The 19,847-nt window shown below is 40.0% G+C and overlaps 1 protein-coding gene across 4 annotated transcripts in view; it reads right to left on the reverse strand.

The window, feature by feature from the left end:
* Positions 1–14,498: 14,498 nt before the first annotated feature.
* Positions 14,499–19,847, reverse strand: part of C7H2orf76 (chromosome 7 C2orf76 homolog) — an 86,404-nt gene continuing 81,055 nt past the window's right edge. For all 4 annotated transcript variants that reach the window (XM_033860270.1, XM_033860269.2, XM_073807794.1 and 1 more), the window contains one exon: positions 14,499–14,689. In XM_033860270.1, coding sequence (XP_033716161.1) covers positions 14,613–14,689 — 77 coding nt within the window. In that variant the 3' untranslated portion in view covers positions 14,499–14,612. The remainder of the gene's footprint in view (positions 14,690–19,847) is intronic.

Here is a 19,847-nt window from a genome sequence, read left to right on the forward strand (position 1 = left end):
AGGGCCGACTCAACAGGTGTACGAACCTCCCCACTAAGCACAGTCATTGACGGACGCCTCGGCCCTCTCTGCCCTGGCGGCTCTGAGGCCCAGCAGCCTCTGCTGACACCTGCTGGTGTCCATAGCAGAGTTTCCTCCTCCTGACCCGCTGCCTGGACTTCTGGTCTGTGTAGTGGATATTGGCTAAAACAGCAGGAAAGGTGTTATAGTAGAGGGAGAGCTGCTCTATAAGATCTGGATATTAATGGCCAGGCATTAATCAGCACCAATAACGAAGCCCAGGCAGGTATCTAGAAAATTCAAAGGGTGAAACCGGCTTTTGCAAGATTGCTTTTCCCAAACAGGATATTTGTCTGAAAACCATCCATATCCACCTCTGTGGAACCCATTCATTCTACCACTCCCGATCTCCTCCCCATTTTAAGCAAGTTATACCCAGAGAACAGAGAAAGGGCTGGCCTTATTCTCTTCAAAAGGGAATTTAAATTGTTCTGCTGTTGTTAATTAACTCAGTCCTAATTGGGAACAATGCCAACCAGAAGAAAGGGGACATGCACACGAAACACTTGACAGGTAATGTGCGAAGGGTGAGCTGCATCCGGGGACAACGCTCCTCAGGAAAGGAAATGGGATGGGAAGATTTCTTGGAAAAAAGAAAAATGAATTCTTCCCTGGGTCCAAGAACATTGTTGGGCTGTGTTGTTGGAAGCAACAGGTCAAGCAGAGAGAATTGGCAAGCAGCAGGAAACAGCTCGGCTCTACTGCCCAACGTTTGATGCGGGATAATCTCACCTGTCTAGATTGTCCCTAATTGGGACGAATAGTCTCCTTTGTGAAAATAGCAACACAATAGTTCGTCCCCAAATAGAGTATGTGTGTGCCAGGCACAGAGCTAGGCCATCTTACCGAAGCTCAGAGCAATCCTGTGTTATTATCCCCATTTAACAGGACAAGAGACTGAGACCCGGAGAGGCCGAACCGCTTGCCCAAGGTTACACCTCCACGCCAGTGACAGTGTGTGTGTGTCCTTCCAACCCAGGGCTGTCTGACTTCAGAGCCAATGCTCTTTCCTCCTCCTCATGCTTTCCTAAAGCAAACATTGAAAGATAAATAATTCCAATGCAGGCAAAAGTGCACCATTTGCCTTTTTCAATTTGTATAATTTTAAATGTCACCACAAGTTCACTTCTAAGTCACTTTTAAAACAACTAACTTTGTTTTAAGGCGAGTGGGGAAAAAGCCCTGCTGTAATTTGTACAGTTGTAGAATCCGCTGTGCAGTTTTCTACTCGGCTTTCCAGGGACAGTTCAAACAGAAACAGATGACAGTCTAGGACACTTATCTTGCCTATTGCGAATACCCACCACCGCGTTTTTTTCCAGCTGGTAAAAAAGCCGTCACACGAGGTACACAATGGCCTCCAGGCACACACAGGGACTGCACGGCGAAGAGAGCTGTCAGCTGCATGCCTAGGCACGTGTGGCAGCAACCAACTTCAGACGAATAAACACCAACTGTAACAAGAGTTTTAATCTCATTTCCTCAACTGCATTAGAAGCACATATGCATTCAGGACTGCTGGCCGATTACCGCAGGGCCCAGTCCATATTAGTTTACAAATCTACATGACTGTCCTTCAAGTGAAAGAGCGTCTAGAATTTATCCGGTCTACTTTGCTAAGCGATAAGCTTCAAGAATCTATAAAGTTTTGCTTTAAGATTCAAATATAATCCTAAAGTCATTCTTTCATTCAAGAAATATTTGTGCTGGCCTGTTAAGTGTCAGCACAATGCTACATACTGCCGATAGCCTGTTAGGAGACTGACTAGAAAAGGATGTTTTAAGAGTAGAGTTAGAGAGACAGGGAGTGCTGCAGGGGGCAGGCATTTGCTATTTTATACAGGGTGAGCAGGGAAGCCTTCTTTAATGGCATTTGAGCAGATATCTGACAAAAATGAGGGGGCAGCCCATAAAAATAACTGGGAGAAAAGGCATTGCAAGCAGTGGGAAGAGCAAGTGCAAAGGCCCTGAGGTGTATGTTTGGCATGTATCAGGAAGAGAACCAAGACCAAGGTGGCTATTGCAGAATGAGGGGAGATGTTAGATAAAGCCACAGAGGTGGCAGGGGCTGATCACTTAGGGCCTTGTATGCCTCAGCAGGAAACTGGCTTTTTCTCTGAGTGAGGGTTTTAAGCTGAAGCATGACAGGATTTGACTTATGTTCTAGAAGAATCACTGTGACTGCTGGGTGGAGCATTGTAGTGGGGTAGGAGTGGGAACAGGGAACCCAGTTAGATGGCTACTGCAATAATCCAGGTGAGGGATGCTGGTGCCTCGGACCAGGTGGTAGTAGTGAAAAAGGCTACTACTGGGCTTCCCTGGTGGCGCAGTGGTTGAGAGTCCGCCTGACGATGCAGGGGACACAGGTTCGTGCCCCGGTCCGGGAAGATCCCACATGCCACGGAGCGGCTGGGCCCGTGAGCCATGGCCACTGAGCCTGCGCGTCCGGAGCCTGTGCTCCGCAACGGGAGAGGCCACAGCAGTGAGAGGCCCGCATACCGCAAAAAAAAAAACCCCAAAACAAAAAGGCTACTACTGGACACTGGATATACCTTAAAGGTGGAACAAACAGGGCTGGCTGATGGACTGGATGTGGAGTATAAGAGGAGAAAGAGAGATGACTCCAAAGTTTTTGGTCCGAACACATGGACAACTAGAGTTCTTTCCTTTGCTGGGGAAGACTGAGGAGGGACCAGGTTTGGGGAGAAAGCTCAGAAGCTTGGTTTCTGACATGTTAAAGTCTGAGATATCTATTAGTTGATGCCTATTGACCATCTTAATGGAGAGTAGCCAGTTAGATGTACACACGCAGGATTCATGGGCGAGATCTGGGCTGTTGTATAAAGTCAGGAGTCCACAGCATCTAGTAGTCATTTAAAGTTGTGAGATGCATGAGGTCATTGAGGGAGTAGAAGGGTTGAGAAGATGAGGAAGGACCAGCAAAGGAAATCAGGATGAGTTGTAAGGGGCTCATGAGGAAGCTAAATGAAGACCATGTTTGCAAGTAGGAGTGCCAAGTCAATCTCTGTGTCAAATGCTTCTGATAGGTTAAGTAATTTGAAGACAGAGAATCATATTCCTTTGGCAACAGGGAAACCATTGGTGATCCTGACCAGACCCATTTCAGTAGAATAATGGGGATGGAAGCCCAACTGGAGAGAGTTCAAGGGAAAATGGGAAGAGAGAAAGCAGAAAAAAAAAGAGGGTATGTATAACCCTGTTAAGGAACTTTGCTGTAAAGGGCAAATGGGACCACTGCTGTGGGATGGTCAAGATGGGAGACGTTACAGCACGTTTACATGCTGCTGGGAATGATCCAGTGGAGAGGGGAGGTGAGACGACACAGGAGAGGGAGAGGCTGACTGCTACGGTGGAGCTCGAGAGGCGGGATGGATGCACGAGTAGAGGACAGACTCAGAAAGGAGCACTGCTCATTCACTACCGTCACTGTGGTGGAACAGAAGCAAGCTATCTTCTGATGACCACTGTTTTCTCAGTGAAATACGAAGCAAGGATAACAGCTCAGAGTTAGAAAGAGAGGAGGTGTTAGAACTGAGGGCCAAGGACAGCGATGGAACCAGGGAAGTCTTAAGAACCGCAGGGCAGCGTTAGGAACTCACTTGAGCTCAGTAGTCATGAACTAAAGCTTTGTCAGTCAACATGTCCTCAGGCAGTCATGCAGCTATTCAGGGCAGGTGTGGAGAAGGCAGAGCATGGAATTAAACCTGGGGGCTTGGGGGTAGTGAGGGTCCTACAAAGGCATGATAATGGAGGACCAGAAAATCTCAATTAGGTTAGGGGAGGGACAGTGAGAAGACAGTGGAGTCAACGATGGTGGAGTCTTGTGAGGTTGAAGGGCTGTGGGAGAGGGCACCAGAGGGAGAGAAAGGGAACGGCAGTAGGCAGCGGTTGATGAATGAGAGGCATGATGCCGAGACGAAGGCGTGGACGAGGATGTGGTTACTGATGATAACTATGGCTAAAGTTTGACTGTAGGAGCAGGTGGCTGAGACCGCTGAGCTGGCCAGTGACTGCAAGGCCCCTGGTACTGGAAGGCTTGCCTATACCAAATGATGCCAGGAGTAGTATTGGCATGAGCCAGGAGCTGATCTGAGTTTGCAAGGAACAAGGGGGACTGGCACTGGCCCTACAACAAGGGGGTGGGGAGGCAGGCGATGTACAGTCTGATGGCATAAGGCACAAAACTGGGGGTTACGTGGAGGAGGAAGGGGCAATGATCAGGAAATTCAATGGGATTCTTGTATTTCACTAAGTAGGATTTAACAACAAAAGGATTGAACATGACAGTCCTTGACCTTTCTGGCTCTCATTTCCCAAGAAGTGAGAAATGGGGGGCAGAAGCACCCACAATCTTATCCTTATCACTTGCCTTAGTCCTGTTAAAGAATTAGAGCCTCAAGCGTACTCTACTCACTCATGGACCACAAGAATATGATTATTGGGGGTGGCATTGTTCCTGTGTACTGGACTTAATAGGAAGGAGGCTAAAACCAAAGCCTCGAATCTCTAAGGCAACATTCCCAGCATTTTCCAAACGGTTTGCCTTCACGTATTTCAGGAGTCGTATGACATCACCTGGGACCTGAAATGGATTTTCTCCATCTTAAATCTCGCTGCCTATGAATGACATTACTTACTGAATACTCACGTGAAGAACCAGAAGCACAGAATAGAGTCGGGTCACTGCTCTCTAAAAACTCACATTGCAGAGCAGCATGACACACACCCTGCATATTCCTTTTATTTCTTAATTTTTATTGGAGTATAGTTGCTTTACAATGTTGTGTTCGTTTCTGCTGTACAGCTAAGTGAATGTTATACATATACATATATTCACTCTTTTTTTAGATTTCCTTCCCATTTAGGTCACCACAGAGCACTGAGTAGAGTTTCCTGTGCTATACGGTAGGTTCTCATTAGTTATCTGTGCTATACATAGTAGTGTATGTATGTCAATCCCAATCTCCCAATTCTTCCCACCCCTCCTTCTCCCCTTAGTAACGATAAATTTGTTCTCTACCTCTGTGACTCTATTTCTGCTTTGCAAATAAGTTCATCTGTACCATTTTTCTAGATTCCACATATAAGCAATATTATACAATACTTGTTTTTCTCTTTCTTACTTCACTCTGTATGACAATCTCTAGGTCCATCCACGTGTCTGCAAAGGGCACTATTTTATTCCTTTTTATGGTTGAGTAATATTCCATTGTATATATGTACCACATCTTCTTTATCCATTCCTCTGTCGATGGACATTTAGGTTGCTTCCATGTCCTGGCTATTGTAAATAGTGCTGCAATGAACATTGGGGTGCAAGCATCTTTTTGAATTATGGTTTTCTCTGCATATATGCCTAGGAGTGGGATTTCTGGGTCATATGGTAGCTCTATTTTTCATTTTTTAAGGAACTTCCATACTGTTCTCCATAGTGGCTGTTATCAATTTACATTCCCACCAACAGTGCAAGAGGGTTCCCTTTTCTCTGCACCCTCTCCAGCATTTATTGTTTGTAGATTTTTTTGATGATGGCCATTCTGACCAGTGTGAGGTGATACCTCATTGTAGTTTTGATTTGCATTTCTCTAATAATTAGTGATATTAAGCATCCTTTCATGTGTTTGTTGGCCATCTGTATGTCTCCTTTGGAGAAATGTCTATTTAGGTCTTCTGCCCATTTTTTGATTGAGTTGGTTTTTTTGTTGTTTTTTTGATATTGAGCTGCATGAGCTGTTTGTATATTTTGGAGATTAATCGCTTGTTGGTTGCTTCATTTGCATAAATCTCCCATTCTGAGGGCTGTCTTTTCATTTTCTTATGTTTTCCTTTGCTGTGCAAAAGCTTTTAAGTTTAATTAGGTCCCATTTGCTTATTTTGATGTTTGCTGTAGGTTTGTCCTATATGGCCTTTATTATGTTGAGGTAGGTTCCCTCTATGCCCACTTTCTGGACATAGTTTTTATCATAAATGGGTGTTGAACTTTGTCAAAAGCTTTTTCTGCATCTATTGAGATGATCATACAGTTTTTATTCTTCAGTTTGTTAATGTGGTGTATCACATTGATTGATTTGCAGATATTGAAGAATCCTTATATCCCTGGGATAAATCCCACTTGATCATGGTGTATGATCCTTTTAATGTGCTGTTGGATTTGGTTTGCTAGTATTTTGTTGAGGATTTTCATGTCTATGTTCATCAGTGATATTGCCCTGTAATTTTCTTTTTTCGTGATATCTTTGTCTGGTTTTGGTATCAGGGCGATGGTGGCCTTGTAGAATGAGTTTGGGAGTCTTCCTTCCTCTGTAATTCTTTGGAAGAGTTTCAGAAGGGTAGGTATTAACTCTTCTCTAAATGTTTGATAGAATTCACCTGTGAAACGATCTGGCCCTGGACTTCTGTTTGTTGGAAGATTTTTTTTTTTTATTGATTTAAAAAAAATTTTTTGGCTGCGCTGGGTCTTCGTTGCTGCACGCGGGATTGCTCTAGTTGCGGCGAGTAGGGGCTGCTCTTCATTGCTGTGCACGGGCTTTCTCATTGCAGTGGCTTCTCTTGCCACGGGCTCTATGCGTGTGGGCTTCAGTAGTTGCAGCACATGGGCTCAGTAGTTGTGGTGCATGGGCTCTAGGGCGCATGGCCTACAGTAGTGTGGCACATGGACTCAGTGGTTGTGGCACATGGGCTTAGTTGCTCGGTGTCATGTGGGATCTTCCTGGACCAGGGATCAAACCCATGTCCCCTGAATTGGCAGGCAGATTCTTAACCTCCCTGCACCACCAGGGAGGTTCCTGTTGGAAGCTTTTTAATCACAGTTTCAACTTCAGTACTTGTGACTGAGCTGTTCATATTTTCTATTTCTTCCTGGCTCAGTCTTGGAAGGTTGCATCTTTCAAAGAATTTGTCCATTTCGTCTAGGTTGTCCATTTTATTGGTGTAAAGTTGCTTGTAGTAATCTCTTATGATTCTTTGCATTTCTGTGGTGTCCATTGTAACTTCTCCTTTTTCATTTCTAATTTTATTGATTTGAATCCTCTCCCTTTTTTTCTTGATGAGTCTGGCTAATGATTTATCAATTTTGTTTATCTTCTCAAAGAACCAGCTTTTAGTTTCATTGATCTTTGCTATTTTCTTCATCTCTGTTTCATTTATTTCTGCTCTGATTTTTACAATTTTTACAATTTCTTTTACAATTTCTTTATTATTTTACAATTTCTTTCCTTCTACTAACTTTGGGTTTTGTTTGTTCTTCTCTCTCTAGTTGCTTTAGGTGTAAGGATAGGTTGTTTGAGATTTTTCTTGTTTCTTGAGATAGGATTGTATTGCTATAAACTTCCCTCTTAGAACTGCTTTTGCTGTGTCCCATAGGTTTTGGATTGTTGTGTTTTCATTGTCACTTTTCTCTAGGTATTTCTTAATTTCCTCTTTGATTTTTTCAGTGATCCATTGATTATTTAGTAACATATTGTTTAGCCTCCATGTGTTTGTGTTTTTTACAGTTTTTTTCCTGTAATTGATTTCTAATCTCATAGCGTTGTGGTTGGAAAAGATGCTTGATATGATTTCAATTTTCTTAAATTTACCTAGGCTTGATTTGTGACCCAAGTTGTGATCTATCTTGGAGAATGCTCCACGTGCACTGGAGAAGAAAGTGTATTCTGCTGCTTTTGGATGGAATGTCCATTAAGTATCAATTAAGTCTATCTGGTCTAATGTGTTATTTAAGGCTTGTGTTCCCTTATTAATTTTCTGTCTGGATGATCTATCCATTGGTGTAAGTGGGGTGTTAAAGTCCCCCACTATTATTGTGTTACTGTCAATTTCCCCTTTTATGGCTGTTAATATTTACCTTGTATATTGAGATGCACCTATGTTGGGTGCATATATATTTACAATTGTTATGTTTTCTTCTTGGATTGATCCATTGATCATCGTGTAGTGTGCTTGTCTCTTGGAACAGTCTTTAAAGTCTAATTGTTTTTTTTTGTCTGATATGAGTATTGCTACTCCAGCTTTCTTTTGATTTCCATTTGCATGGAATATCTTTTTCCATCCCCTCACTCTTAGTCTGTATGTGTCCCTAGGTCTGAAGTGGTCTCTTGTAGACAGCATATACATGGGTCTTGTTTTTGTATCTATTCAGCCAGTCTGTGTCTGTTGGTTGGAGCATTTAATCCATTTACATTTAAGGTAACTATCGATATGTATGTTCCTACTGCCACTTTCTTAATTGTTTTGGGTTTGTTTTTTTTTTTAAGATTTTTTAATGTAGACCATTTTTAAAGTCTTAATTGAACTTCTTACAGTTTTGCTTCCATTTTATGTTTTTTGCTTCCATTTTATGTTTTTTGGCCACAAGGCATGGGGGATATTGCTTCCATTTTATGTTTTTTGGCCACAAGGCATGGGGGATATTAGCTCCCCAACCAGGGATTGAACCCACCCCCTGCATTGGAAGGTGAAGTCTTAACCACTGGACCTCCACAAGGAAGTCCCTGTTTTGGGTTTGTTTTTGTAGGTCTTTTTCTTCTCTTGTGTTTCCCGCCTAGAGAAGTTCCTTTAAAAGGAACTATGCCAACCAGGGATCGAACCTGTGCCCCCGGCAGTGGAAGCACAGAGTCTCAACCACTGGACCACCACGGAAGCCCCGTATGTTTCTTTTAAATCATTATACATTATATGATCCTCTCACTAACAACCAAAAAATGAGTCTCCAAAGGCCATTATCCAAAATCAGTGTTAGTATTATAACCCAAAATGCACACTTGGGGATGGGGGACTGGTCTCAGGTCTGATTCATTGAATAAATACATCTCCTTTGATGGAGGGAAATGACAAAAGCCGTGCTCTCCTCTACCATGTCCTCACTTCCCATAAATGCTGAAGGTACAGAGGGAAAAGGTCGATAGTGACCATGAGCTTCACGCTGGGGGTTCAACATGAGAGATGGGTACTTTCCAGGGCCACAGATACCCAAGACCCCCCCATCACGACAGTGGAGTTCAAAATGTTCACCTCAATCCAAGTAAGAAACCATGTCACGTATTTCAGTTACCTTTGCTAATCTGATTAACCATGAGAGCCTTTTAAGAGTAAAATGAAGGGAAGCAACCTGTAACCAATAATCAGAGCCCCTCCCCCAACACACATGCATGCCCACACAGCGAAGAAAAGAGGACCAGAGTCTGGATCCTTGGACACCATCGTACTTGGACTTCTCTGTGCTCTAGAGATGTAGTTCAGCAACCTCAGGCTCCTCCAGCCCCTGCCGCCACATACAGGAAGTGGGAAAGCCTCACTCTCCCCTTGTCCACCCTCCTCAGCAGTGAGCAGCAGTTTTCCCAAGGGGCCCAGGCCAGGCCATCTCTCTGAGTGTCCCGCATAGGCAGGAGCACCACCACCTCTCCCGCATGCATCTGCAACAGGCAGAAAGGGAAGGGAATGAAACACCTTTGCTGTGGCAAAAAGCTCCTCAGATTCCCATAAAACTAGGTGATTATTAAGTGGGGCTAGGGCCTGTATGTTCCTTTGGCACAAGAAGAGAAAGTAAGTTCAACTGAGAATGGCAAAAATGCTTGGAGAAGGGGTGACAATCAACAAAAACTGGACACAGTCTCTCGGCCCGTGGTTGACAACCTTCCTACCATGCTTCTCCAAGTGCCCGACACCCCTTGTTTTCAGTGAGTGGCAGAACGTTCTTTGACTTTCCAGATTTTAGGCCTTGGGAAAGTGGCTTAACATCTGAGAGCATCAGGGTTTGGGGCTCCAAATTGAAGTTGATGCTGCTGCACTGCTCATAATAAGTATCATAAGACATCTGATGAGCACTTACCTCATGCCAGGCCCTGCCTACTAAGTCCCATGTAGGCAGTGTCTCACTTGATCCCCAAGACTCTGTGAGGTGGGCATCATCATCTCCACTTCACAGATGGGGCTACTCACAGCTCTACCCAACTCGAGAACTTGAATAATGGATAAAACACATGCAATATCTGGTGTACAATGATGATTCAAAAAGAAAATGAGACTTCTATATATAAGAGAATGATATTTTAAAATAATCAAATGATAATGCTTTAAAATGCACATTTAAATAATGATATGTGTGCAGAAAAAAAAGCTCCTAAAGTATAAACACCAAGTTATGCAAAAAAAGTGACCTTTCAAGGGGATTTTTACTTTTACCTGAGTTGTTTTTAACAAGCATATATTACTTGTATAACTTAAAACACACTCAAAAGATCAGAAACATTAAAAAAATACATAGAAAAAATAACCTAGATGGAATATGCTGAAATATTAATGGCAATTGCCTGATTGATTTTTTTCCTTTTTCTTTTAATTTCTACACATGCATTAGTTTTTACTAATTCTTAACACAAATACATTCTCCTTAAATATACAGATACAGGCTGTTACCACCTTCACCTCCCAATTCTAGGCCCCTCCCCAGAGGTAATCGATGTTATCAATTTGGTGTATATTCTTTTGTGTATATGTATATATGTGTATACAATGTGTATATTCATATACACACACGTATTATATATACTCATTACATATATATTATCATTTGGTGCCTTTTTTAAACAAACGACATCAGTTTATGAGTCTCTCTGCAATTTTATCCATCAAGATGTCTCAAAGATTGTCCCATGTCAGTAAGTAATATGAATGTGCCCCATTGTTTTAGATTAAGTAGTAACCCAGAATATAGATATACCAAACGTCATTTAGATACTTACAGCATTTAGGTTGTTTACAGTGTTTTTCTACTACAAATAACACTGCAGTGAATTCCCTTATAAATACCTCCTCCTGCAGGCATGAGAGGGTTTCTTTGGAACAAATTTTAAGAAGCGGAACTGCGGGGTCAACAGAAGATGTACATTTGTTATTTCAATAGATAGCACATCAAATTGCTTGACCAAGTGACTGCACATGACTTTATACTCCCACTGGCAGCGTAGGCACACATCACTGCCAATACTTGTTATCAAACCCTTTACTTTTTGCCATCTTGATGAATGGAAATGATACCCTGCTGTTGTTTTAATTTCCTTGAATAACAGGATGTGCATCTTTTCACATTTTTACAGGCCATATATGTTTCCTTTTTTTTTTTTTTTTTTTTTACAAATGTCTTCTTTACAAAATGTGTCCATTTTTCTGTTGCAGGTTCGTCCTTTTCTCATTGACTTGTAAGAGTTCTTCATATATTCTGGAACCTAATCTTCTGTCTACCTTGTAAGTGCAAGTAGTTCTTCCCAGTCTTTGCTGGCCTTTCAACCCGTTTATAATTTTTCTGGGGGGAGGGGGAATCTAGTTTCTCATATAGATACATCAAACTCAGAAAATTACGGCACTTGCACATTTTGTGTTTTAAGAAGGCCATCTCTACCCCCAAGGTCATAAAAATAATCCATTTTTTTCCTAATAAATTCATCATCTTGTTTTTCATGCTTATTTAATCCATCTGAAATTTTAGTGAATGGTAGGAGGTAGGGTCCTTAATCATTTTTTTAATGCCTAGACAAGGGATAAATATCCACCTTTCTTCACTGATTACAAATACTACCTTTATTATATACTAAGTTTCCATATACAGCAGTCAGTTTCTATTCATTGATTTTTTTGGTCTACTTCTGTATCACAACCAAGATGTTTTAATTACTACAGCTTTAAAATATATTTTGACATCTGCTGGCAATCCCCCCTCCTTTTTGTTTTTCCAAATTGATCTTGGCTATTCTTATACATTTGCTTTTCCAAATGAACCTTAAAATCAGTTTGTCAAATCCCAATATAAATCCTGGGATTTTGATTGAGGTTGCACTGAAGTACAGATTAGGTATAAATCGACATCTTTACTACATCAAAGCTGCCATCTATAAACATGTAGTATCTCTCTTTTTACATCTTTTATATACTCTAGTTAACATTTTATAGCTTTTATGCACAATTTAAGTTCATTATCAGGCACTCATAAAGTCTCTTATTAGTTCTTATAACTTGTCAGTTGATTCTCTTGCAATCACATTGTCTGCAAATGAATGTGTAGTCTCCTTTCCAATGTCTGTGGGTCTCACTACTTTTCTTTTCTTATTGCACTGGCTACAATAAAAGGCAGGACAATTATGAATAGTACTGGTAATAGTGTCCTCCCTGTCCTATTCATCTAATAGGTTTGCTTAAGCACTTCTCCATTAGTAGGTTTTCTGTGGGTAACCTTCAACAGGTTAAGGGGATTCTGTTCTATTCTATTTCTATTCACGCATGGGGTTGCCCATCATCAGATGCTTTTTGGGGGCAACACTGAGATAGCACAATTTCTTTCTTCTTTATATATATATATATATATATATATATATATATATATATACAGAGTCCGGACACGCAGGCTCAGCGGCCATGGCTCACGAGCCCAGCTGCTCCGCGGCATGTGGGATCTTCCCGGACCGGGGCACGAACCCATGTCCCCTGCATCGGCAGGCGGACTCTCAACCACTGCACCACCAGGGAAGCCCTTCTTTATATATTTTGAGAATTATGTACATTGATAAGTTTTCTATGTTTTGAACCAATCTTTCACTCTTGGTTAAAAGCCCTTTTTAGTCGTAATGTATTTTAGTTTCTGATTTTTACATCTGTGTTTACAAGTGAAAAAAGCCTATATGTAACTTTCTAATAAGGAAAATAAATACACGCCAAAACAAAGGATTAGACATATGTACATATTTTTGCATTATATGTTAAAAAGAAAACATACAGGTAAAGGTATGCTTAATTTTTCTTAAAAAAGAAACAAAGTGTGTGTAAATTGAATGTTTGCAAAATAATCAAATGGAGTATGCTTTAACCTGTTCTTCTACCTACTAAATTCCCTATTTGGGTTGATGGTGTCACCATCAATCCAGTCACTCGCTCCAGGAAGAATCATTGAAGTCTCCACTCCTCCTCCTACACCTTCCACACCAGCCATTCACCTAGTCCCAAAGATCCTACGTCATACCTCTCCTGGGAGGCCACAGGATGAAATGGGCAAGGTGGGGAATTTAAGAAAGACCTCGATCCACTCCCAGTGCAAATTACTGCATTGCCTTGGGTAAGTTACCATACCTCCCTGGGCCCCAATTTCCTCAGCCATAGATAGATAAGATACTATCAAGACTAGAGAGTTGTGGTAAAAATTAAATAACACATGTATGTACCTAACACAATGCCTGCCATCTAATGCATGACCAAATGTTAGCACTATGTCAACAAGGTCTCCTCTTCTACATTCCCCCCTTCTGTCAAGTCCTAGGGGAGTCCTTCCAATCTTCCTCTGGACTACGACAACTGTCCTCTAGTCTTTCTGCCATCTGGACATTGCTGCCAAAGCTTACGTTCTAAAATACAAATCTAATCATGTAATTTATCTGTTTAAATCTTTTCACCGGCTCCCAACTACCTACTAGATAAAATTTCCAACTCCTCAGCATAGCTTATAAGGCCTAGCTCAACAGACCTTCTGCCCTTACCTTCCTCTACTCCAAGTGCTTTGTCTTTAAACAAAGCAACGCATCTTCTGGTTATGTTAACCAGACTTTCAAGTTTGATTTTTTAAGCAGAATAGGCTTTCTTAAATTAGCCTATACCACAATGAAACCAATTTGCCCTTCTAGCAGTTTTAAGCTTCATGGAATAATTCTAGAGCCAACTAACCTCTCTCAGAGTTCCGATTAGATGCATGCTGGCTGAAAGGCCCCCTTGAATTCACTACTCTTCGGGTGCTGGTAGTCCGTCATTAAAGTATTATGTTATTTTGAAAGAATGTATCATCCATGACTTAGACTTGTTCTCAATGAACAATTTTCTTCCAGAAGTGCAATCATCCTGCTATCTTCTCTCTCCAAATAAGAGTTTGATTCTATTATAGTTTGCTCCTGAAGTCAGGAAACACAGCTCAGAAAAAAACATTTCAGCAATGTTATTTGTGTGGGCTTAATACAAAAAGAAAGAAAAGCCCTTTAACATCAGAAAACCTCCCTAAAATATACCCAATTCAATTTCATGTGTGGTGGTGTGTAACATGGTAAGTGAAAAGATGGCATTCATGGTCATAAGAGACTCTTACAATCCCTGCTAGCCAAAGCTAGTAACAGGGGTCTAATTAGAAACTATGGAGAAAACACAAAATAAACAGAATGACCTTAAGTCTTATACTCTTTTTAAAGAATCCAACATGCAAGTCACCAAAATGACCTCTAATTTCAGAAAAACAAATTATAACTAAAGAACCAGCACTCCATGGTGATTTTTGAATCACTATTTCTTTCACTTAAAAAAATCACGTTTTCCCCATAAATAAATATATTATTTTACAACAAGAAAGAAAAAAATGAGACCTGCAGAAGAGAGAACACACAGCAGATTCTACCTCAAATGGCAGAGCTTGGGATTAATTTTTTTAAGTTTATTTGTCAATTTAAAAAACTCACTAGTGGAATAAAGAGCTTAATACAAGTAGGCAAAAAGGAAGTCCTGTGAAGTTTTCACCAGGATGAAAGGGGATTAGCTTTGTAGTTCTTATAGTCGTCTTCACAGAAGAATGCAATTTCAGTTTCATTGGCTGAAAAAAAAGAAAAATAGAAAATGGAAAAAAAATTGAATGTAAAACTAGATTTTAAACAAGTATGGAAATCCATTTCTTTGATTCAGTGCTTTAGTTGCCTAAAGTTAGAAAGATGAGTTACTTGTTTGATTTCACATTTCACAAAATCAACAAGAAGTATAAGTTGTGGTTATAAGACTCTAGAATTCAACTGATTAAAAAGAAAAATAACCAAAAACATTAAAAACAAGAATTAACACATGAATCTGGTTTTCAGGAAATCATAAAATTGCCCATTTATAGTCCTCTTAACAGTCCTAGAAATAATAAGCCTTTATTTTTTCTTACTGAAGAAGGAGGAAAACACTTTTTTTTTCCCCTCTCTGAAATTGGCCTGTAGGTATAATAATTTAATACTTAGAGGATCAGTAGAATATTTTACAGATCACTTTACATTCTCCCTCATGACCCATCAAAATATGTGTCTGAAGAAGTTAATTTTTTGCCTGCTTATGACTAATTCATGAGGCTTCAACAATATGCAAAGTGAAAGACACAAATTGGCTTCTACCGCAATACGTTCAAATACCTCTAATTATTCACAGGGGATATGGCACAGCTAAAGGACCCACAAAGGTTCAGAGCAGTCACAATTCTTTCAACTTAACAGGTCAAGGACTCTGTCTTCTGAAACAATAAGTCAGCGACATTATTAATTCAGAATGGAGACAAACCTGATGGAAAGCCTTCCAATTATTAAACATGCGATTCTTTAAGGCGTCACGCCAACAAGTTCCACATTTGTTTTTTAAATTAAACCAGAAGTTAATACAGTCTGCTTAGCTTTTACAGAAAGAGCAAAAGGGCCTTCAGAATCTTGACAAGAAAACAGACAAGATTATTTGTAAGGAATACTGATCACACAATTAACATATCCTCCTAAAACTGACAAGTGAAACTCTTCAAGCCAAATAAATAGGATAATAAGGAAGGATGCCAAGGATTACCACTGGTCTCCTAGTTTACAGCTCTCATCTCATTAGAATTTATCACAGAAGAACGAAATTAAAGAACTTAGCATGACATTTCTTTAAAAATGCTTTTTGCTGCTTTTAAGAATACCAAATTTAATGTTTCTCAAACCTAAATTACCGTGCTCTTTACAGAAAATACAGAAATACTGAAAGAGGAAAATAAAATCACCCATAGTCTCAGATCCTCATTCCAGTCCTACCGTATCTTCAAGATTAGATGAAGATTAATCTTGATAAAAATCAGATTACAAACTTTTGTCACAATAAGCCTGGATGTGCGTGGAGGGTGTAGGGGATGGAGAGACACAGAGGAAAGAAGCTGGGAATCAATGAGAGGGGCTGTAAACAAATGCACCCTGGGCAAACAGTAAGTTAAGGTACAGTGAAATTTTACAAGAAAATAGCATTTAAAAGAACGGCTAACAGCTCTACACTTGGAATCAAGGGGCTTCAAAAAATTCAACATTCAAAGAGAAGATATTTTGAGATCTATCCTTCATATAAAAAGCTCCTGGGGTTTCCTTTTTTGAAGAGAAGCAAGCCCAAAGGTACACTACATAATTTGCAAGTGATTCTAATATCCTCCTCCTAATGGAGAATGAGCAAAAGCCCCCTGTTCTTAATAATCACAATGCAAGGTTTCATCCATGATGTGCTATTTACATACAGAACTTTACATCGTGCTTTGCCCACACAGCACTTTGCTCAATACACACTAACTGTAATTACAATTTTACTTACTGCAGTTGACATTTATCTCTGTACCCCTTCTGAGAAACTAATATATCGTATGGCTCTTCAGGACACCAATAACAGGTTTAGAATTAAGCGGATAAAACGAAAGAACTGACAAAGCATTTTTGTTTTGACACACAGGTTCTCTTCGTTCTAATTAACTTACAGATCAATCCATTATCTACATAATACATATAATACAGACTCAAAATGAGATCATCTAGGTAAAGATTTTATTTTCAGATGAATGAATTTTTTTCAGGAAAACTAGATTGACAAATGGGTTAAAAACTCAAATGGTCCAGGCTGATGAAAATTTTTCACCCTTAAGTCGGAGAATAACACACAAATTAAGAGTTAGTTGCTCTGAACATTCAAAAGAAAGACATAAAATGGATTTTAAACTTTAGTAATGTGGTCCTCAAACAGAAATAGAATATAATGTCTTTTTTAAACCTATAGAGCTCTGTTGAAAATGTTTGAATGATTTCACGTATTTAGACTGCAAATCGACTTGCCAATCAAAATGAAAACAAATAACGAACGATTTTCAAGACCTCTACATACCACCCTTTCCACCATTATCCCTTAAATTCCTGCTTCCCAAATTCTATTTAAAATGGCTCCAGAAGAACCCTCGGGAAGTCTACCACATGCCAGTCCCCTAGGGCACCTGATTTTAAATTAAATGTGCTGCAGGCGGCAGTGCACTCAGGTGCACAGTGCTTTGGCATGTGAATCTGAAATGAATGTGCATTCTCAAATCCAATAAATACACTCCAGCTCATCCCTTTGTCTTACTATCAAATGAAATCAAGTAAGAACTCTCCAAATACATTTGCGGTTCATTTTAATACTGACTTTCAAGTTTAATAAAATGAATGCAAGCTAGGACATCACATGTTGGATATGAAATTAAGAATTTTATAAAGTTTCCATTATAAAATACACATATATACACCTTGAACAGTAGAATAATGACTTCAATTTTTTTAAATATAAGAAAAACAATTTTAAATGTAAAATCTCAAGAAAAATTAAGTGCAATGTACTTAAACTCCTCAACTAACTTATTTCAATAAACTCGCCTACCAACAAGGATTTAGTGTATAGTTTCTAAATCCCTAGGCTTGTACTAGTCAGTACCAAAGCTGTGCACAGCACAGCAACTGTCATCTGAGGAAGGAGACTGAGACGTGCATCCTGACTGCAGTACAGATAATTAATGATCGGGGCAGACTGTCATCGGGTGGGCTGTAATGTGAAAATAACTGCAGATTATTGGCAAAAACAAAAACAGAAACAAAAAAACCACAAAGGGCCAGGTGTGATTTCTGCAGCAATTTGAGACCAAAAGGACAAAGTTTCACCCTCTCCCCTGGTCCAGGACTATACCCCGTCCTTGCAAGTTTCACAAAATCCTAATCTACAAATCATTCAAAACCATGCTCTCTGCTGAGTTATATTTTTAGCTTTTCACCAAAGGAGGTCAACAATCCAACAGATAGTTCCAAACTACTGTGTCTTTTATTTCGTAGCTGCTTGAGCGTCTGTTTTCAAGCTGGCAGAGAAGATTTCAAACTAGTTTGAAGAAAACAAATAGTAAAATGAATCTGACCTTTGATAGACTGGACACTGTGATTTCCACAACAATGAGGGGAGGGCAAAAAGGGAAGAAACATGTCTGGGAGGTTGCTTCTGACCCTCTTGCTCTGGGATCTCAAATTCCCTGGTCCCACCACCTACTTAATCGAGTACAAGACCACCGCTGTTATGATGTTAACGTGAACAGCCAGTTTAACGCACTGTCAAAGGAGAAAAGCACGTATGCCCCAAGATATTACTACTGAAAAGAGAATGGGAAAGGGACCCAAACCTTCAGGAAACACAAATCAAATATGATCCTGATAAAGAAGTGGGAGCCAAGGAATCCTATAATATGAGCTGCTTATCCAAGATCACCCAGAGGTGCTAGGCACAAAGACTGGGTTCTGGTTGTGGGCAGACAACAGGAGTGACACATAAGATGAAAACAAACCACAAGGGAGTTTGGGAATTATTACAAGATCTGGCTTGATGCGAACTCTTCCCACAGATGAGCACTTATGGTTTGGCCGCCTGTATCTTGTTTTAAAATATTTCCAATGAAACATAACTGACTTTAGAAGAGTTACCCTACCCAAGTTTCTTTCCTAAACCAGAGAAGATTCAAAAGATAGCAGCAGTAGAATGTAGCGAAATGAAAGAGATAAAATATAACCCCAAAAATATTTAACACGCAAATTTATTACTTAGGGGAATTAGTCCATAAAACCACAATTGTTAATAACAAGATGAAAATCTTTAAATTATAAATAACAATTCTAGGTAAGGCCTTCTTCTTCCTTCCACAAAGCAAATCTTTTTATTTATGTATTTTAGAACTAAATCCACAAGCAAAAACCTCCCCTGACGTCAAGCGTAGGCAGAATATACAATTGGGATCTGCAATGTAGATAAAAGGCCAGAGAATTTCTCGGTGAGAAAAGAAATCTTCAAACCAGTTTGTTCCCCTCATTTCCCCCCTCACAGTCTTTCTATTCCTTTCATGTTTTTTACAGAAAAGTCCTAATGATACATTTGTTACATTGGCATTATTCCCATGGCAATTGGCTATGATAGCAGAGTGACAGCTCTATAGAAAGATCAAGTGGTAAAAAGGGAGAGAGTGATGACTTAGAATTTTTCTCTTAAACCTCTTAAAACCCTAACCAGGCATGGCACCGGGGGAGGGAAAATTCCCTAGAAAAATCACACACTTCAAGTAACACTTTTACCATCTACTTGCACTTAGAATTTTTTGCACTGCTCTAGGCAACAAAGGGGAACATGCAGGAGAGGGGATCATTCCTCACAGGGACCAAAGTAACCCTCAGGCAGGGCTGCAGGCTTGCCATGGCAGGAGAGCAGTTTGAAGTACCACCCTGAAACCAGTGGAGAACCCACAAAAAGGATCTGATGCTGATCTAAGATCTATGGCCTTAAAACAAGAATGACAAAAAGAGGGATTTGATTTACACCGTTATAGGTGGTTCGTTACTTAAGTCTGAAATTAGTAACAATTAAACCAACAACTTGATGTTTTAACAAATTCAAAACATTTGCCAATTGCTTTCTCCAAGATGGCTTCCAAATAAACTAAGTATTTTTGAGGGCCTTTACATGCATTGCTCTAGATACTTTCATATACATTCTTTTACTCAACCCATGAAAACCCTCTGAAATAGGTTTAATTATTTCCGTTTTGTTTTACAGAAATCAAAGTAGAAGTTCAGAGAGGCTAAATGGCTTCCAGGTCACAAAGCAAGCAAAATGTGGAGCCTTCATTCAAACCAATTTTCTCCAAATTTAGGAGTTTATTCCTTAAA

This window comes from Tursiops truncatus, chromosome 7, assembly GCF_011762595.2.
Source record: "Tursiops truncatus isolate mTurTru1 chromosome 7, mTurTru1.mat.Y, whole genome shotgun sequence".
Classification (NCBI taxonomy): Eukaryota; Metazoa; Chordata; class Mammalia; order Artiodactyla; family Delphinidae; genus Tursiops; species Tursiops truncatus.